A 20,039-nucleotide genomic window follows, 5' to 3' on the forward strand; every position below is an offset into this window, starting at 1 on the left:
GCCCCATATTTGGGCACTGACAGATATCATGGGAGAAGAGATGTCTCTGGAGAAGGGTGTAAGGAGTTCCCAGAGGAGGGGGCAGCTCAACTCAGGACAGAGGGGTCTCTTGACATATGAGACAGGAAGAATTTCAGCATGAGCCAGACAAAGGCATAGACAGGTTTATTTAGGAAGGAAGACACGTTTAAGGGAGAATGCGGGCTGTCTCAAGAGGGTCCAATATTTATAGGAGGGCTGTATCAGGGGCTGTACTGGAGCTGGATCCAGGGTGGAGCACCACAATTTTGTGCCAGTTTTCCTGCCCTTGCGTATTTCCCTCATTTTTCAAGGGCATGGGCCAAGGCTTAGGACTGTGTTTTCCCCATCTCAGTGGCTTGAGGGTGTTTCCCTTAATATTCCATATTTCTCTCTTCTTATCCTAACTCCCTATCTCTCTGTGGCTTAGCTGAGTGTTCTTACTGTTTTCAGTAGTGCTGGTACCAGAGTGTGGCCGCTCGTCCCAAAAGCCAGTTGAAGAGATGAGCAGTGGTCAAGGCAGGAGAGCTTTATTCAGCGGCCACACCAGGAAGAACAGAGGTCAGGTGACCTAGTATCTGTCTTGAGGCATTGACAAGAGCTTTGGGGCTTTAGAGAAAGGGGAATGAAGGCGAAGGTTGGTGTCTGCTTAGCTGTCAGGGTGGTCCGTCTCGGTTAGCCAGTGGTCTGGTTGGTCATTGTCACATGTCTGGTTCTGTAGGGTCCTGCTGGCTCTGGGCTTGGTGGGGGTCATTTGGTTCCATCATGGGATGACTGCACCTGCTCCAGGGGGAACCCTCATCATGGGGTAATTGGTCCAAGCTTAGGGGGGCAGTCTCATGGGATGATCTGCCTGCCAGGCTCGCCGTTTCTGGAAGCTAAGGTAAGTGCAGGAGAAAAAGACTGAGGACACAAGGACATGTCAAAAAGGCAAGGTGGAGTTAGTTCCTGCAGGTTCAGGGCGGCGACTGGAGACTTTCAGGTGCCATTCGTGGGGTTTGGACCGGGACAGCAGACAGTCTGTTGATCATGAGGACCCTTGGTTACTCTTGTCTTGGTACCTTCAGGCTTGACGGGGGAGGATTACCAGCTTTAAATGAACACTAAATGATTAGCGTGTCTGCATGCAGAGTACAAGGTAGGAAGGAGACAGACCAAGTGAAGGCAGACGTGCCACATTTGTGTCCCCACAGGACATGTCTGCAGGCTCAAGTGAAGCATCAGAGCTTTTAGCAAGAGCAGCTTTTAGCAGTCCCCACTCCATGCCAGCTCTTCACCCCCACCTTCACCTCTCTCCCTCTCTCCACAGGGTTGCCGTGGTCCTTCCCGGATGGCTGGGAAATGGTTTCAATTGGCCTTACGTAAATCTCGAGCTGACTGCCTACTACATCGTGAGCTGGATTTTGGGTGCCAAGCGTTATCATGATTTGGACATTGATTATATTGGAGTTAGTAGTATATTTAAAATATTCATTTTGAATATTTGTAATTTTTAAAAGTACTTTGATTCTGCAGCACTTTGTTGACTAACCATTTTGTGTCATGAAACTAATTTGTTCTTTTGTTGTCTGATAATAACACAGATTAACTATATGGATCTTTATTACATTTTTTCCCCCATCCAAATTCTTCCCAGTTTTAAAAACTGTACTGAGTGTATACCTTCTCTTAATTGTTTTTAAAGTTTTTTTTTTTTATACTAACAACTCAGCTTTTCCTTCTTCAAAGTCTTTCCTAGTCTTTCTAGTTCTTACCCAATACTATGTTTCCCGTTAGCTTCATAATTATTCACATTTTTTCTTCTCTTGTTTTCTTAAACCAGGGATTGATAAGGTTCTTAAAAGGGCCAGAGCACAAATATTTCATGGTTTATAGGTCAAAATGCAGTATTAAAGATATTTTTATGGTAATTATATATCTATTTAAAATGTAACCATTTTAAACTAAAAACCATTTTTAGCTCTCAGACTGTAAAAGTACAGGTGGTAGCTAGATTTGGCAGGCTGACTGAAATCTGCCTTTCCCTGTCCTAAACTTTATTTAACATCTTTTAATGATTTAAACACTATTAAACATGATGTGTTTCTCTAGAGCTAAACTGTTGGCAGATGGAGGCGTGTCTCAGGTTGCATGGTAACCCTGTGGGGCTCACTCATACACAGCGTAAATCTCCATAAACATTTGCTTATTAATATAATATCTGCCAGAAGATTTTTAAGTTTTTATGCAGTTAGGATTTAGATTATCAGCAAGCACTTGCCCAATTCCTGCTGTGTTGCAAAGGTGTAATATTCTAGGGATACCAAGATTAAATTCTTTAGTCCAGAGAACAGGGTAGACCCTGGAACACACAACTGCACCAGCATGAACAAAGGCTGTAGGAAACCTGAAGTGCAGATGTACTTGTTTTTCTAGGCTTTTCCAAATTACAGCTGAAAATTAGTCTGTATTTGAGAACTTAAATGTTAGGCCATTTTAACCCACAGTGAGACTGAATGTAGGATTGGAACCTGTAGCTTTCTATTATGTCACACTCATCTTTAGAAAATACCATCTTTCTGGTAAATAGTGGGTGACAAACACTTGATAATAGCATGCTGTGGTGAGGAGTTTCTTTGATAAGAAACTCTGTATATTACCTGGATTGGAGGCTTCTCTCTGTTGTTGATAGTTTCTCAATTGCAAAATAAAGTCATAGAAGTTCTCTTTCAACATTGAAATCGCGGGCTTCATGAGTCTTAACTAAGTGATTTGTGTGTGATTGCTTTTGTCCCTCCTGGTTTTCTTTTGGGATCTAGCACAACCTTGTGATTCTCTGTGGCTTAAAATCTTTTCCTGTGTATAGTATCCTTATTACTGCGTGACTTTCAGGTATGCCTGTAGAGATCTTGTCAGAATTATTACAACACTCTTCACATCTGTTAGTTCTCCAGTGCCTAGGATAGTCCTGGCACACATTGTACCATCAATATTTATTGAATATTGAATGATGCCTAGTCCTATGTTCCACTCTCTGGAACAAGTGGATTTTTGAAAAAATATGCACCAAATAGTTTAAGGTTTTTAAAAATAGTATGTGAATTTAAAGAAGTTATGTTGCCTTATAAATGATGAATCTATGGCAGCAGATTCTGTAGGTATGAAAAATGGCTAATCAGGTAAAATGAAAGATGTGTGAGAAGTGACACCTTACTGTCTACTTTCTGACATTTGAGGAACTTTCAATTCAAACTTAATGGTTTTTTGTTTTGCAGATTTGGAATGAAAGATCATTTGATAGCATTATATCAAGGTATGCACAACTTTAATATTGTGTGATCTTTAATTATTTGTGAATAATTCCAGTGGTTCCTTACATCAAAAATTAGTAGGAAAATTAAAGTAGTAATTTTATTTCAGCACAGGTATTTATTTTGCTAATTGTGATATAAAATTGAAGTAGAATCTGAAGTGTACAGTCTTGATATTAAAGCATATGTAATTCTCTGTAAGCTCTGATTGCCTTTATCTGAAGATTTGGGTGGGCTTTTCCTATTTTAAATTTAATTAGTTTTATGGGACCAGATGTAGCTGAAACTAAAGTGTGTTTATATGCACAAGGAACTGCATTCAATCTCAAGCATCAATAAACAAACCAAAAAAAGAAAAAATACATTAGTTTTAGACTTATGATAAACATTATTAAAATAATTATTATGTCATTTTAGACTTTAAGGACTTAAGAAATTTAACTTTTTATTGTCATGACATGATATATAGTATATATTATCATTCTTGTTTTCTTTGAATTCCTGTAATATTAGAATGTGTTATAATTCCTGTAATGTTATAATGTGTTATAGTATGTTTCTATTTGTGATTAGCAAAGAGGTAGCACCTCACATTTGCAGACTATGTTATTTCTTGAGCCTTTTTTCATAAATATTTATTTAGTTTGATTCTTATAAGTCTTCCTGTGAGGCATACTATCATTTTTATTTTTCAGGAAAGGAGAAAACTGAAAATATTAACTCTTGTCATAACAAGAATAACTTGGTCATAATAATAACTCCTGTTTGTTAAGCATAGTTTTGCTTTTCAGGTTGAGTTATTCTTATATTTCAGCTTCATTTGTCTTGTCTTATGTCACTTTTCCCTAAGAAATAGAATTTCATGGTAATATTTTTGTTTTAAATTTTAAAATTTTTTCTTTAAATAGGGTATTTATGTTTTTAAGCAGATAATTTCAATGTATTTCTTTTGTTTATCACTCAACCCTTGAATCAGCAAACATTTGCTTAACACCCAAAGCGTCAGGCATCATAAACCTGCAGGGAACACAAAGATAAAGAATACTGATTCTGCCTAAAAGAAGTCTGGGCTGTGGCTAGAATCGGTTATGGACAACTAAAATATCAGCTTTAATTTCTCTAACAGAAGAGTGCAATACAGGATTCTCAGGAGGCACCCTTCCCTGAGTTGACTGGGGAGTCTGTTGGAGGAGGTGATGTATAGTTAGAATCTTTTAAGATTTTTAGGGACTGCCCAAGTGGCAAAGGGCGGGCGTGCACTTGGCAGGGAGTCCAAGGCTGAATGGAGAGGACTGCAGGGGAAGAGCAAGTCTTGAAAGATGAATTAGATCAGGAGGAGAAGCCAGGCACTGAGCCCAGTGAGTACAACTGATGTATTCACTGGAATGGTGGCACGTTTTAACTGATCTGTAGATGGAGGGCCACAGAGAAGACTAGGTTTGATAGTTGCCCTTGCAACCAGAGCCAGGTTCCTCAGTCATCTCCTGGCTACAGGCATTACAGTAGAGGTGGGTTGGGTGCGGGAGGTGGGGCAGTGGAGGTGCTGTGACATCGAAGCTCAAGGCCTGTTAATGGAATGTCCTGACTGCTGTGAGAGCAGAGCTGATGAAAGCGAGAACCCAGAGCAGAAGCTGCAATCTCACGTGCGGCATAGTGTCCCCCAAACAGGTGGACAGCATTGCCACAGGATTGCAGCAGTGCAATGTACAGAGCTTTGCATCTAACCACATTTGACTTTTCAAAGCTTGTTTTATTTTGTGATTATACGTGTCTCTCTAGTTTTTATTTCATTTGTGAGAAGCATTAGAAGTATTAGAATCTGACGTTTTTCTTTTAAATCAGTGATTTGGAACTGAAGTGGCTATTTTATTTATTTCTTTACTTATTACAACTATAATAATCATTATTAGTTTTTACTGTTTTAAGTCCATTTAGATGCCATTCTATGCCAATTGAACTTACCCGATTTGGGAGACTAATTATTCATCTAAGACTCACTATCAGTGTTTTGAACAGTTTAGACTTCATTCCTTTTTCTTTTAATATATTACCTGAAGGAAAATGTCTCAAGATATAGAAACTTTTAGCTTGTTTTTGTCAGGATTTTTTTGGTAGCAGGATTCTATTGGAATCTATAGTCTGTTGAGATATCTATAGTATAATAAAGACAAATGTAGGTGCTCTGGTTTGATGATAACCTTAATGAATATATATTCCATATAGTATAAAGATGACTACTGAAAAGGATGAGGTTTTGGTTTTAAGAGTAAAAATAAATGTAATACAAGTGATTTATATAAAGATGGTAAGGGCACTACTTATTTTAAATTTATTTTTTGTTGCATAATTGTTTATGATCTAGTCTGGTTTTCATGGTGTTCTTAGTGTTTTAAAATTGTGTCTGAAAGATTCTATCTAGGATCTGGGGGTGGTAGAAAAAAATGGATTTGCAGTCTCTGGATCCTCCAGAACTCATCCTTCTCATATATCTTATAAATAGGGCTTTCATCCAAGCATTTTTTTTTTAAAGGAAAATTTCACACCAAAAACATTTGAAAATATGTTAGGTGAAATTTTGCTCGAAGATTGCTGCTAATCATACTGACTTTGGGATGGAAAATTATTTATAAATCACAGCTTATAGACTTGTATGTTTTTGAATGTTATTCAAATGTACTGTGTAGAAAAGTAAGCAATCTGACTGGTGATAATCTAGGAATAGGACTAGAAATACGAGGTATATCCATAGTGACAAATGCAGATTTGACTAAGTTGCTCTCTCTTTTCTCTGTAACAATAAGGAAGGTTTCATAGTGATGAAACTCAAGGCTGCTCTCCTAATAGAGGCATAGAGATCCTCATGCTGAATCTTAAGTTGGTCTTTTATCTACTGCTAAGAATCTGTTTGTGTTGATTTCAGGGTTCCCTCAGACTCAGCTGACCTTGTTTGAAAGATGAATTTAGATTGTTACTCCAATCACCATATTTTCTGAAATACCACAATACATTAGTTTTAAGAAACCATCCATTATAAAGTGTGAATTTAATTAGAGCTTTTATTTTTTGACTCCTAAAGGAGCACATTAAATGGAAATTTCCTTAGTTCTGAAAGTTAGTGTTAAAAGAAATCTTGCAAAATTGCTTATGCTTGCTTGTCTTAATTGGTTCAACTGATACTATTGAGTACCTGCTCCTATGTGCCAGACAGTTCCAAGTGCTTGGGTTTATGGATAGCAGGGAGCTTATTTGTATTCATTCATCAAGAGCTGCTTCTGCTGTGAAATCAGATTCTTCTGATCCTGGGTTAAATGGTGTCCTCTTTGCTCCTGTCATACCGATAGATAATCCATACATTTTGTTATGTACATGGTCTGATTTTCTAGTTCACCCTGGTAGTTCTGGTGTCCTGGTGAGTGTGTTCACACCTGAGGGTGAGCGCTCTATCTTGTGCTGCCTTGAGAGTCCTCATGGGTCCACAGATGGTCCCAGGTACCAGTGAAAGCTCTCAATTTGTGCTTTGTCCATTTACTGCCTGTTAGAACTTTTTACTTCTTTCTTTTAAATTTTGTAGGTGAGCAGTCCTATAAGTAGATTTTAAAATTTTCTGTCCTGCTTATAAGTGTGAAAGACTTGATAGTAAGAATGGAGTATTTCTTAGTTCTTCTAATATGGTACAAAATATTAGGAACTGTAATATTTCTAGTTATGGCAGAATATTTACAGACATTAAGAAAAACTTAAAATGAGGTTAAAGCCATTTTACTGAATGGTATGTATGATATTATCCCAATGTTATTATTATGTCTACATAGGAAAATTCCTGTAAGAAAGTATACCAAAATATTGATTTTTTTTTCTGGGTAATATTATTTTTCTGATTATTTTTACTTACATTACTCACCTTCTATCCTCCAAGTTCTCTAGTTAAACATAATTTTAAAGTCAGAGGGAAAACTCTGTAAAACATTTTTATCCCAGGTGGCACATTTCTATTGAGAAATAATATATATTGAAATCATCATCCAGAAAGCTGATTTTTGAAGATACTTTAGCTATTTTGATCATAATTCAATAGTGAAAAACTCATTTGTAACTATTAATAATTCCTGTGTTCTGTTTCTCTCACAAAAGGTGTTGAGAAGGATGCTGGACTCTCAGGGTCTACAGAGAGTCAAAATCATAGCGAGTGATAATCTCTGGGAGCCTATTTCTACTTCCGTGCTGCTGGACTCTGCACTCTGGAAGGTGGTTGATGTTATTGGGTAAGGCACACTTTACTTTGAAAACTAGCATTTTCTGGCTTCTTGCTCTGGGTATGGACTGTGTCTTTGTTTTTGTCTTCTCTTCCCTGTTTGATTATGTTTGATTACTTTCTCAGAAGATAAGGCATTCACTTAAAGCTTAAAGCATGTCTAACTCATGGTTCGTACCTTTCCCTTTGAAATGTATGTACTCAGGGATCTTTCTGTGACAAAGAAATGTTTGGTAATGTTTTAAGTAGGTGTAGCTCTTTGGAGTAATGAAACGGGGCCTGATGTAGATTAATGGCAGAGTAGTGTTTAATTTTATAAATTTTAAAGGCAGTGTTGTGAAATTAGTTCCTAAGTCAGGTTTCCTGTGTGTTTTAGTCAGCGTTTGTGACTAAATGACCCGACTAGCACAATGATAGAGAAGTTTATTTGAGGGCTCATGCTTTCAGAGGTCTTAATCTATAGAAGGCCGGCTGCATTCCTTGGGGCTTGATGCAAGACTGAACATCATGGAGGGAGGGTGTGGCAGAGGGAAGCAGCTCACATGGTGATCAGGGAGCAGCCAGATGCAAAATATATACCCCATAGCCATGAACCAATGAATCACCTCCTCCAGCACATCCCACCTGCCTCCAGTTACTACTCAATCAATCCCATCAGAGATCAATCTGCTGATTAGGTTAAGGTCAGCCCAATCATTTCCCTCCAAACCTCCTTGCATTGTCTTGCATTGTGAGATTTTGGGGGACACCAGATCTAAACCATAACACTGTGGCTGGGAGTTTTTGCATGAACCCTTGTAAATGGTTTGGTGTGCTCACCTCACTGACTAACTTTTGTCATGTGTCCTTAGTCGTGTAGTTTTGACCGTATTCCTTAATCCATTTCTGCCTCAGCTCTCTGGGCCCTGAGAAGTCAGGGTTGAGATCCCCCAGTGAATTTTTATTTTATCTGCCATTAGAGTGTTAAAACATTTGAAAAATAGAACATGTATATGTGTGGAACTTGTTCTAATGTGAAGTCTCTATTTGATCTCTACATACACTTTTTTCTCCCTCCTATGGAGAATTTTGAAAGTACACAAAGGTAGGTAGAATAATATAGTGAATACTTATGTTCCTGTCACTGAACCTGAAAAACTGAGACCGGCTGATCAGTTTTCCACCACAGTTACCCACTCCTTTTTCCTTACTCTTCACATATTTTTGAAACAAATCTTGGACATTTTATATTATTTTTTGCATAAAAATTCACCATTTATCTCTAAAGATGTAAATTCTTTTACAGAAATATTACACAAAAATGTAAGTTTCTTGATATTATAGATGCCTATTATTATTATTTTACAATTTTATTTGGTTGAAACTGGATCCATTTAGGATTCATACATTGTGGTTCATTGATATTTAAGACTCTTTTAATCCCTAGGTTTTTTTTTCTTTTAATTTATTTGTTGAAGAAACTATGTTGTTTGTCTTGTAAAGTTTCTGTCTAGAATTTATTGATTTCATCCCTGTAGATTAATTTAACCTGCTTCCATAACCTGTTTCTTATTGGAAATTGGTAGAGACATGATTATATTAGATTTAGGATTGATTTTGGAGGGTGACAAGAGAAGCAATGTATTTATGTACTTATGTTTAAACATTTTATACATTGAAATTAGAATGAAAATTTTGCCTTTATTGTTAAAACTTTCATAAATAGCTTAAGACTTGAGAAAGTTATGTTGATCTGGAATATATTTGGGTAGGAAAAATATTTAAAGTATAAGTTTCACTGTATCTTATGAAGAAACTGGATGTTTAATTTATTTTGTTTTTATTGACACAGAACATTTGTACGCAGTAAAATTTTCTCTGAGCTTTAGTTTTATCACATATAGTCTGTTTTGTTATTAATTCCTAACTTTATAGCACTCTGGTCATTTAATGTCAAATAATTTACTTAAATTAAAACATTTTTTTTCTCAAATTTAGTGTGTAATCTCTTATCAGGATACAATGTTGAGCTCATAACATCTGCCTAGTTGATTGTACTGTTTAGATACTCTGTGTCTTAATTACATCCTCCGCTTCAGCTGTCCAGGGCTACCAGGAGTGAGTCCTCTTAGTAGTAGGATTCTGTTTCTCCTGTCCATCTTACGCAGTTTGAACTGTATGAAAGTTGCTGCTTTGTTATTTGGTGTATAGATACACACGAATGTTTTGTCTTTATGGATATCTTGTTTATTAATGTCACCTGGTTGATCTGTTTGATTTCAGGAGGAGTGCTAGGCAATTTTAGAAACTGAGCTGCCATCAAGTTCTGCCTTGTCTAGAGGTCCTGATTTTCTTTCAGTTCAGTGTAGATACATTGCTCTGTTTTTTTTTTTTTAATTGTAAACAAATGGGATACATGTTGTTTCTCTGTTTGTACATGGAGTAAAGGCATATCATTTGTGTAATCATAAATTTACATAGGGTAATGTTGTTTGATTCATTCTGTTATTTTTTCCCTTCCCCCCACCCCTCCTACCCCTCTTTTCCCTCTATACAGTCCTTCCTTCCTCCATTCTTGTCCCCCTCCCTAACCCTAACTCTAACCCTAACACTAACCTCTCCCACCCCCCATTATGTGTCATCATCCACTTATCAGCGAGATCATTCGTCCTTTGGTTTTTTGAGATTGGCTTATCTCACTTAGCACGATATTCTCCAATTTCATCCATTTGCCTGCAAATGCCATAATTTTATCATTCTTTATGGCTGAGTAATATTCCATTGTGTATATATATATATATATATATATATATATATATATATACACATACATACATACACACCACAGTTTCTTTATCCATTCATCAATTATCAATTGAGGGGCATCTAGGTTGGTTCCACAATCTGGCTATTGTGAATTGAGCAGCTATGAACATTGATGTGGCTGTATCTCTGTAGAATGCTGATTTTAAGTCCTTTGAGTATAGGCCAAGGGTGGGATAGCTGGGTCAAATGGTGGTTCCATTCCAAGCTTTCTAAGGAATCTCCACACTGCATTCCAGAGTGTCTGCACCAATTTGCAGCCCCATCAGCAATGTATGAGTGTACCTTTCTCCCCACATCCTTGCCAACACCTGTTGTTGCTTGTATTCTTGATAATCGCCATTCTAATTGGGGTGAGATGAAATCTTAGGGTGGTTTGATTTGCATTTTTCTTATTACTAGAGATGTTGAACATTTTTCCATATGTTTGTTGATTGCTTGTAGATCTTCTTCTGTGAAGTGTCTGTTCATTTCCGTAGCCCATTTGTCGATTGGATTATTTGCATTCTTGGTGTAGAGTTTTTTGAGTTCTTTATAGATTCTGGAGATTAGTGCTCTATCTGAAGTATGATTGGCAAAGATTCTCTCCCACTCTGTAGGCTCTTTCTTCACATTGCCGATAGTTTCCTTTGCCGAGAGAAAGCTTTTTAGTTTGAATCTATCCCAGTTATTGATTCTTGCTTTTATTTCTTGTGCTATGGGAGTCCTGTTGAGGAAGTCTGGTCCTAAGCCGACATGTTGAAGATCTGGACATACTTTTTCTTCTATAATCTGCAGGGTCTCTGGTCTGATTCCGAGGTCCTTAATCCATTTTGAGTTTAGGTTCGTGCATGGAGAGAGATAGGGGTTTAGTTTCATTCTGTTGCATATGGATTTCCAGTTCTCAGCACGATTTGTTGAAGAGGCTATCTTTTCTCCATTGCATATTTTTGGCACCTTTGTCTAGTATGAGAAAATTGTATTTATTTGGATTTGTGTCCGTGTCCTCTATTCTGTACCATTGATCTACCTTTCTATTTTGGTACCAATACCATGCCGTTTTTGTTACTATTGCTTTGTAGTAGAGTTGAAGATCTGGTATTGCGATACCCCCTGCTTCGCTCTTTCTGCTAAGAATTGCTTTAGCTATTCTGGGTTTCTTATTCTTCCAGATGAATTTCATAATTGCTTGCTCTATTTTTGTAAGGTACATTATTGGGATTTTAATTGGAATTGCATTGAATCTGTATAGCACTTTTGGTAGTATAGCCGGCCATTTTGACAATATTAATTCTGCCTATCCAAGAACATGGGAGATCTTTCCATCTTCTAAGGTTTTCTTTAATTTCTTTTTTTAGTGTTCTGTAGTTCTCATTGTAGAGGTCTTTCACCTCTTTTGTGAGATTGATTTCCAAGTATTTTATTTTTTTTGAGGCTATTGTGAATGGGGTAGTTTTCCTAATTATTCTTTCCAACGATTCATCACTTATGTATAAAAATGCATTAGATTTATGTGCATTGATCTTATATCCCGCTACTTTACTAAATTCACTTATGAGTTCTAAAAGTTTTCTGGTGGAATTTCCTGGTTCCTCTAAGTATATAATCATATTGTCAGCAAATAAGGATAGTTTGAGTTCTTCTTTTCCTATTCGTATCCCTTTAATTTCTTTGGTCTGTCTAATTGCTCTGGCTAGAGTTTCAAGGACGAAATTGAATAGAAGTGGTGAAAGAGGGCATCCCTGTCTTGTTCCAGTTTTTAGGGGGAATGCTTTCAGTTTTTCACCATTTAGAATGATATTAGCTATGGGCTTAGCATAGATGGCCTTTACAATGTTAAGGAATGTTCCCACTATCCCTGTTTTTTCTAGTGTTTTGAGCATGAAGGGGTGCTGTATTTTATCAAATGCTTTTTCTGCATCTATTGAAATAATCATGTGATTCTTGACTTTAAGTCTATTGATATGGTGAATTACATTTATCGATTTCCTAATGTTGAACAAACCTTGCATCCCTGGGATAAAACCTACTCGATTGTGGTGCACTATCTTTTTAATATGTTTTTGTATGCGTTTTGCTAAAATTTTGTTGAGAATTTTTGCGTGCATGTTCATTAAGGTTATTGGTCTGAAATTTTCTTCCTTGATGTGTCTCTGTCTGGTTTAGGTATCAGGGTGATATTGGCTTCATAGAATGAGTTTGGGAGGGTTCCCTCCTGTTCTATATCATGGAATACTCTGAGAAGTATTGGAATGAGCTCTTCTTTAAAGGTTTTGTAGAACTCGGCTGAGAACCCATCTGGTCCTGGACTTTTCTTTGTTGGTAGGCTTTTGATGACTTCTATTTCATTACTTGAAATTGGTCTATTTATTTATTTATTTATTTTTTACACAACTTACTTTTTATTGAAAGTATCTTGCACTCATGATGAATGTTTTCTGGGTTTTGCCACATATTTCAATGTTAAAGGTTAAATTACTTTTTACATGCAAGTAGTAGGAATAGCTTCCCCCACATGGGAACACTGATTATAAAAAGATGACATACCACATGAATTAAGTGTCCTTTTTAATTGAAAAGCTATCAAACTGTCTAGTTACATTTCTCCCCCCAAAATCCACAAACTGGGTAATAAATGAGTCTTTAGGCAACATATTCAAAGCTGAGATTAAGAAAAAAAAAAAAAAATCCCCAAAAAAACCAAAAACCCAAGTCCTTCAGTCCAGTTAAGGGAGCCCTGTCACATACAGGCTAATCAACCCCAGTGGTACTGATTGAGTCGGGGAGGCTGGAAGACATCCTAACACTCACAACTGAAAACGTTTACTTCAAGTAGCCTTTTTCCAGTTTCCAACTCATGAATAAAGATAATATTTTGTTAATTCTATTTCAGAAAACTTTTTGCAAGTTGTTTTATTTACAATGCCAACTTTTAAAAGCTCACTAAAGTTAACTGGACAATAAACTATGCAGAAATTGCTTTACAAAAGGAGGGAAAGCCCAAAATGCCACTTTCTACAGAGAACCACAGTTCAGTTTTATTCAGAGTAAAGAAAAAAGAAACTTGCTCTCATACTAGAAGAAATTCAGCCATAGGTTTGGAGTCTCTACTCAAACTACACATGCAATAAGGACAATATGACGCTAATACAATTGATTTGCTGCTGCATTTGTCTACTGTTTGTCTAATATTAACAATTATAAACAGAGCAGTGCAACTAGTATTTGGAACAATCCTTATACTGTTACAGTGTCAGGTACAACATTTCACTTTTCTTCACACCACTGGTTCTCTTTGCGTACCTGGGCTTCCTCCTCTTCAGCAAAGTCATTTTTGATATTGAAGGTTTTGCGAATCTCCTCAGGAGTTTTCCCCTTGATCATATTGGCAACAGTCTTGCATGTAACATCAAGCAAACCTTTGATGTCCAAGTAGTTTGCAGCCAGAATAAGTTCAAAAAGTGTTCCTTGGTCAACTTTCAGGAATTCTTGGTCCCAAACAGGGATATCATCTGTTCGCTTTTCTTTGTTCTCATCATCCTCAGGAGGAGGAGGGTCATCCTTGTGATGTGTGCACCATTGAATGACCTTTTTTAATATTGCTGCATTAACATTTGGTAGAGGAGGTGGGTCATCATCTCCTTCATCATCCATTCCCAAATCTTCCAACATGGTCTTGATTGTCACAGATTGTTTGGCAATTTCTACATCAACTTCAAATATCTCCCCATCAGAACTCTGCAACTTAATTGAAGGCATGGTGTTTGGTCTCCAGAAGACGGCGGGCCGGGGGCTGACGGGAGCGGGGCGGCGTCCACACAAAAAAAGAAAAAGGCGCAGGACAAGGCCACCGAAATTGGTCTATTTAAATTGTGTATATCCTCCTCGTTCAGTTTAGGCAATTCATATGTCTCTAGAAACCGGTTGATGTCTTTGAAATTTTCTATTTTGTTGGAGTATAAATTTTCAAAATAGCTTCTAATTATGTTTTGTATTTCACTCGTGTCTGTTGTGGTATTTCCTTGTTCATTCCGAATTTTAGTGATTTGGGTTTTCTCTTGTCTTCTCTTTGTTAGTGGCTAAAGGTTTCTCAATTTTATTTATTATTTCAAAGAATCAACTATTTATTTTGTCAATTTTTTGTATTGTTTCTTTTGTTTCAATTTTGTTGATTTCAGCTCTGAGTTTAACTATTTCCTGTCTTCTACTACTTTTGATGTTGGTCTGCTCTTCTTTTTCTAGGGCTTGGAGCTGTAGTGTTAGGTCGTTTATTTGTTGAGTTTTACTTCTTTTATTGAATGCGCTCCATGAAATAAATTTTCCTCTAAGTACTGCTTTCATAGTCCCAGAGATTTTGATATGATGTTTCTTTGTTCTCATTTACCTCTAAGAATTTTTTAATTTCCTTCCTAATATCTTCTGTTATCCATTCATCATATAATAGCATACTGTTTAATCTCCAGGTGTTGGAGTAGTTTCTGTTCTTTACTCTTTCATTTATTTCTAATTTCAATCCATTATGATCTGATAGAATACAAGGTAGTGTCTCTATCTTCTTGTGTTTGCTAACATTAGCTTTGTGGCATAATATATGGTCTATTTTAGAGAAGGATTCATGTGCTGCTGAGAAGAAAGTGTATTCGCTCTTGGTTGGATGGTATATTCTATAAATGTCCGTTAAGTCTAAATTATTGATTGTGTTATTGAGATCTATGGTTTCTTTGTTCAATTTTTGTTTGGAAGATCTGTCCAGTGGTGAGAGAGGCGTGTTAAAATCACCTAGTATTATTGTGTTATGGTCTATTTGGTTTCTGCAATTGAGAAGGATTTGTTTGACATACATGGATGAGCCACTGTTTGGGGCATAGATGTTTATGATTGTTATCTCTTGCTGATTTATGCTTCCCTTAAGCAGTATGAAATGTCCTTCTTTATCCTTTCTGATTAACTTTGGCTTGAAGTCCACATCATCTGAAATGAGGATGGATACCCCAGCTTTTTTGCTGAGTCCATGTGCATGGTATGTTTTTTCCCATCCTTTCACCTTTAGTCTATGCGTATCTCTTTCTATGAGGTGAGTCTCTTGCAGGCAATATATTGTTGAATCTTTCTTTTTAATCCAATCTGCCATTCTATGTCTTTTGATTGATGAGTTCAGGCCATTAACATTCAGGATTGGTTATTATTGAGATATGATTTGCATTCCTGGTCATTTGGTTCCTTTTTTAAAATTTTATTTATTTATTTATTTTTTGACACAACTTGGATCCTCCTTTATTTGACAATTCCTTTAGGATAATTCCTGCCTTTGCTGATTTGCTTCTTTGTTTTTCATCTCTTCCTCATGGAATATTTTGGTGAGAATGTTCTGTAATGCTGGCTTTCTTTTTGTAAATTCTTTTAGCTTTTGTTTATCATGGAAGGATTTTATTTCATCTTCAAGTTTGAAGGTAAGTTTTGCTGGGTATAAGATTCTTGGTTGGCATCCATTTTCTTTCAGGGCTTGAAAAATGTTGTTCCAGGCCCTTCTAGCTTTTAGGGTCTGGATTGAAAAATCTGCTGATATCCGTATTGGTTTCCCCCTGAATGTAATTTGGTTCTTTTCTCTCACAGCTTTTAAAATTCTGTCTTTATTTTGTATGTTAGGTATTTTCATTATAATGTGCCTTGGTGTGGGTCTGTTGTAATTTTGTGTATCTGGAGTCCTATAAGCCTCTTGAACTTGATTTTCCATTTCATACTTCAGATTTGGGAAATTTTCTGATATTATTTCATTGAATAGATTGTTCATTCCTTTGGTTTGTTTCTCTAAGCCTTCCTCAATCCCAATAATTCTTAAATTTGGCCTTTTCATGATATCCCATAGTTCTTGTAGATTCTGTTCATGATTTCTTACCATCTTCTCTGTTTGATCAACTTTGTTTTTAAGGTTAAATATTTTGTCTTCAATATCTGAGGTTCTGTCTTCCAAGTGTTCTATCCTATTGGTTGTGCTTTCTATGGAGTTCTTAATTTGGTTTATTGTTACCTTCATTTCCAGGATTTCTGTTTGTTTTTTTTCCAATATCTCTAACTCTTTATTGAAATGATCTTTTGCTTCCCATATTTGCTCTTTTAACTGTCAATTGGTGCGATCATTCAATGCCTGCATTTGCTCTTTCATCTCATCGTTTGCTTCCCTGATCATTTTAATTATATACATTCTGAACTCCCTTTCTGTCATTTCTTCTGCCGTGCTGTCATTGGATTGTATTGATGTAACATCTAAATTTGGAGCATTTTCTTCCCTTGTTTTTCATATTGTTCAGGTATCAGTGGATGCTAAGATATTGCAGATTTCTTCTATTGACTTATAATGTCCCTGGAGATTTCTAGTATATCCCTTCTTAGCCTTCAGTAGCCTAAAGTCTTGGAGGAAGTTGATAGTGCGGTGCTCCACAAGGAAGCTGCCTCTCTAGGAGTGGTGGCCTTCAGGTGGGGTATATTCCCTGCTAGAGGGCAGAGGTGCTTCCACTTGTTGACCAATGGTCATCCAAAGGGGAACTAGGCTGCGGGCTGAGGCAAGGCCTGTTTGGGCCTGTGTCTCTGGATTTACCATCCTTGTGGGAAAACCTCACCCAGCAGGGAAGACTCACCCATTGGGGAGATCTCGCTGGTCACTTCCCCTCCTAGAGGTTCCCCTCAATCCAGAACTACCGTCTGGGCTGGGCTGCCTTCCTTTGCAACGTTCCCAGGGGTCTGGACCTACCCCCTGGGCCTGGGAGGCTCACCCTTCGCAGACGAGTCTCCTTAGGCTGCCTCTCCTCAGAGAATCTGCCCGCAGTCCTGGAATCTTCGCTCCGCCCCTAAGCGTGTCTCTGTGCGGCTCTTCCACCAAGAAGCCTCCTAGGTCCTGGGACCCTGTTCTGCACCTAATTGCCTGGCTATGTGGCCCCTCCTCTGATCCGCCCCCTGGAGCCCCGTACCGTCGCTCCGAGTCCCAGAGACTGGCCGCACACCTCTTCCTCCAGACAGCCGCCTGGTGTTCTGGTGCGGTCACTAGGAGTCCAAGCAATTCACTGCATGCCTCCTCCTCCCAACACCCGCCTGTAGCCCTGGTGCAGTCACTCTGAGTCCAAGTAACCCGCCGCGGTCTTCCTCCTACTCTGGGTAGCCCCCTCCCCCCCCACCGGGTGTTCAGGAGCGGTCACTCTGAGTCCAAGTGACCCGCTGCACACCTCCTCCTCCGGGCAGCTGCCCGGAGCTCTGGTGCGGCCGCTCCGAGACCCACCGCACTCCTCCTCCTCCTCCGGGCAGCACCCCCAGGTGTTCAGGAGCAGTCGCTCTGAGTCCAAACAATTCACCGCTCACCTCCTCCTCTGGGCAGCCGCCCATAGCCCTGATGCAGTCACTCCGAGTCCAAGCAACCCGTCACGCTCCCTCTCCTCCTCCGGGCACCCCCAGTGTTCAGGAGCAGTTGCTCTGAGATCCAAACAGCTTGCCGCGCAGCTCCTCCTCTGGGCAGCCACCCGGAGCCCCAGTGGTTGCTCCAAGTCCAAGCGCTGTGCTGAGCTGCTTCCTCTACGATGCTCCCAGTTGTCCGAGTTCACTGCTCCAGTGGGGGAGAGGGGTGTCTCACTGGGCAGCTGTACTTCACAAAGTTCCCTGTGTTCCGGGATTACAGCCCCGTCTGGGACGCCTCCCCAACGGGAGAGACTCACCTGGCGGCTTTGAGTTGATCCCAAGTCTCTCAATATCTCCTCTTCTTGAATCCTGAGTCTTGGAGCAACATGAAATGCAGCCACTCTCTAGTCCGCCATCTTGAAACCCTCCTGTTTTTGTTTTTTTTGCTATAAAGTCAGTTCATTTTCAGTGATCTTATATTTATCATTTGAAGTTTGAAAAAGTCATGGTGCCAAATGATAGGGAAATTTTACTGGACTGTGTTACTAGTAATGATAGATCTGGACATTGGGAGAGGCTCAACTTTTAGTATCAATTTTGTCTATATTCATTCAGATCATTTAATAAATGGCCCAGTTTTGTACATAGTAACAATTTCATCATTTTATGAATGCAGTATATGTCACCTGCTCCTGTGCATGCTTTTTATAGCAAATTGTAAAATGTAGAAAACTATAAATATAGAATTAGAAGTCACTCATAATCCTAACATCTATTGATCATAGGTAACATGATACTTTCATGATTTAAAAAAAATACAAGTATATTTTAACCAGCTACATCAGACATGTATTTTCCTCAAAGACAAGTAGCTAAGTGTTTGGCTGAGGTGCCAAAGCAAAATATCATGATTGTAGAATGAGTTTTGGGATAAAAGAATAAATGAAAAGTGTGGAAATTTATTCAAATCATATCTTTAAAAAGATTAGTAGTGCAAGAGCAGTAGTTTATTAGTGCATATTAATTATACAGAATAGTGGGTTTCATTGTCTCAAAATTGTACATACCTATAACATGTTTTGATGATGGCTACTTGTTCATTATTCATCCACCCCTTTCACCCCTCCTTCTGATCCCCTTCTTCTCTGATAGTCTCACTTCTACATTCATGTTGTCTCCCTTTCTCCAAATTATGAAAGAAAATGTATGATACTTTTGAGTTTGGCTTATTTCATTTAACACATTCCATCCCCTTTTCTGCAAAGGACATGATTTTTTTCTTCTTTTTGACTAAATAATATTCCAATTTGTATGTGTGCCACATTTTCTTTATTCATTCATCTGTTGGGCACCTAGGGTGATTCCATGACTTAGCTATTATAAATTATACCATGATAAACTGTGTGTACAGGTATCTCTATAGCATGCTGACTTTATTTTTTTTTTGAAGGAATTCTTTTTTTCATTTATTTATATGCGGTGCTGAGAATTGAACCCAGTGCCTCATACATACTAGGCAAGTGCTCTACCACTGAGCCACAACCCCAGCCCAGCATGCTGACTTTAATTCCAGGGGTGATATAGCTATATCCTATGGTAGTTCTAGTGTTAGTTTTTTGAGGAACTTTCATACTGATTTCCATAGTGGCTGAACTAATTTACATACCAAGCAACATTTTCTGTAAGTGTTCCTTTTGCCCTGCATCCTCACCAGAATTTATTGTTGTTTGCATTTTTGATGATTGCCCTTCTGACTAGGGTGAAATGGAATCTCAGTGTCATTTTGATTTGCATTTTCCTAATGGCTAAAGATGTTGAACTTTTTTTGTGTAGTTATTGGTGGACATTTGCACTTCTTTTGAGAAGTGTCTATTTAGTTCATTTGGGCATTTATTGACTGGAATTTGTGTATTTAGTTTTTTGAGTTTGTTATGTATGCTGCGTGTTAATTCCCTGTTGGAAGAATGCTGGCCGAGGTCCTCTCCCATTCTGCAGGTTGTCTGTACTTCTTTGTTTCCTTTACTGTGAAGAAGATTTTTAATTTGATGCCATACATTCATCAGTTCTTAATATTATTTCCTGAGCTAATGGAGTCCTATTCAGGAAGTTGTTGCCTGTGACTTGATCTTAACATGTTTCTCCTTGTTTCCTTCTAGCAGTTTCAGAGTTTCATGTGTTTTTCTTATGTATTTGATCCATTTTGAATTGGTTTTTGTACAGCGTGATAGGGATTAATTTTCATTCTTCTATTTAAGGATATTTGATTTTTCCCAACACCATTAGTTAAAGAGGCTGTCTTTTCTCTTAAGAAATGT

At 38.0% G+C, this 20,039-nt stretch overlaps 2 protein-coding genes across 2 annotated transcripts in view; one reads left to right on the top strand and one right to left on the bottom strand.

The window, feature by feature from the left end:
• Positions 1–20,039, top strand: part of GALC (galactosylceramidase) — a 74,920-nt gene that overhangs the window by 18,219 nt on the left and 36,662 nt on the right. Inside the window, 5 exon segments of the mRNA XM_079128983.1 lie at positions 1,328–1,339; positions 1,342–1,466; positions 3,273–3,294; positions 3,297–3,310; positions 7,440–7,570. Coding sequence (XP_078985109.1) covers positions 1,328–1,339; positions 1,342–1,466; positions 3,273–3,294; positions 3,297–3,310; positions 7,440–7,570 — 304 coding nt within the window.
• LOC306654930 (S-phase kinase-associated protein 1-like) lies at positions 12,897–14,186 on the bottom strand. The gene has a single exon (XM_079128982.1). The coding sequence runs from the start codon at positions 14,098–14,100 to the stop codon at positions 13,609–13,611; it is 492 nt and encodes a 163-aa protein (XP_078985108.1). The 5' UTR covers positions 14,101–14,186; the 3' UTR covers positions 12,897–13,608.

Source organism: Sciurus vulgaris (assembly GCF_902686455.1).
Source record: "Sciurus vulgaris genome assembly, chromosome: 2".
Taxonomy (NCBI): Eukaryota; Metazoa; Chordata; class Mammalia; order Rodentia; family Sciuridae; genus Sciurus; species Sciurus vulgaris.

Bases quoted from the DNA above. Each gene is read 5' to 3' on its own strand.
- LOC306654930 (XM_079128982.1), bottom strand. From the start codon at position 14,100: ATGCCTTCAATTAAGTTGCAGAGTTCTGATGGGGAGATATTTGAAGTT.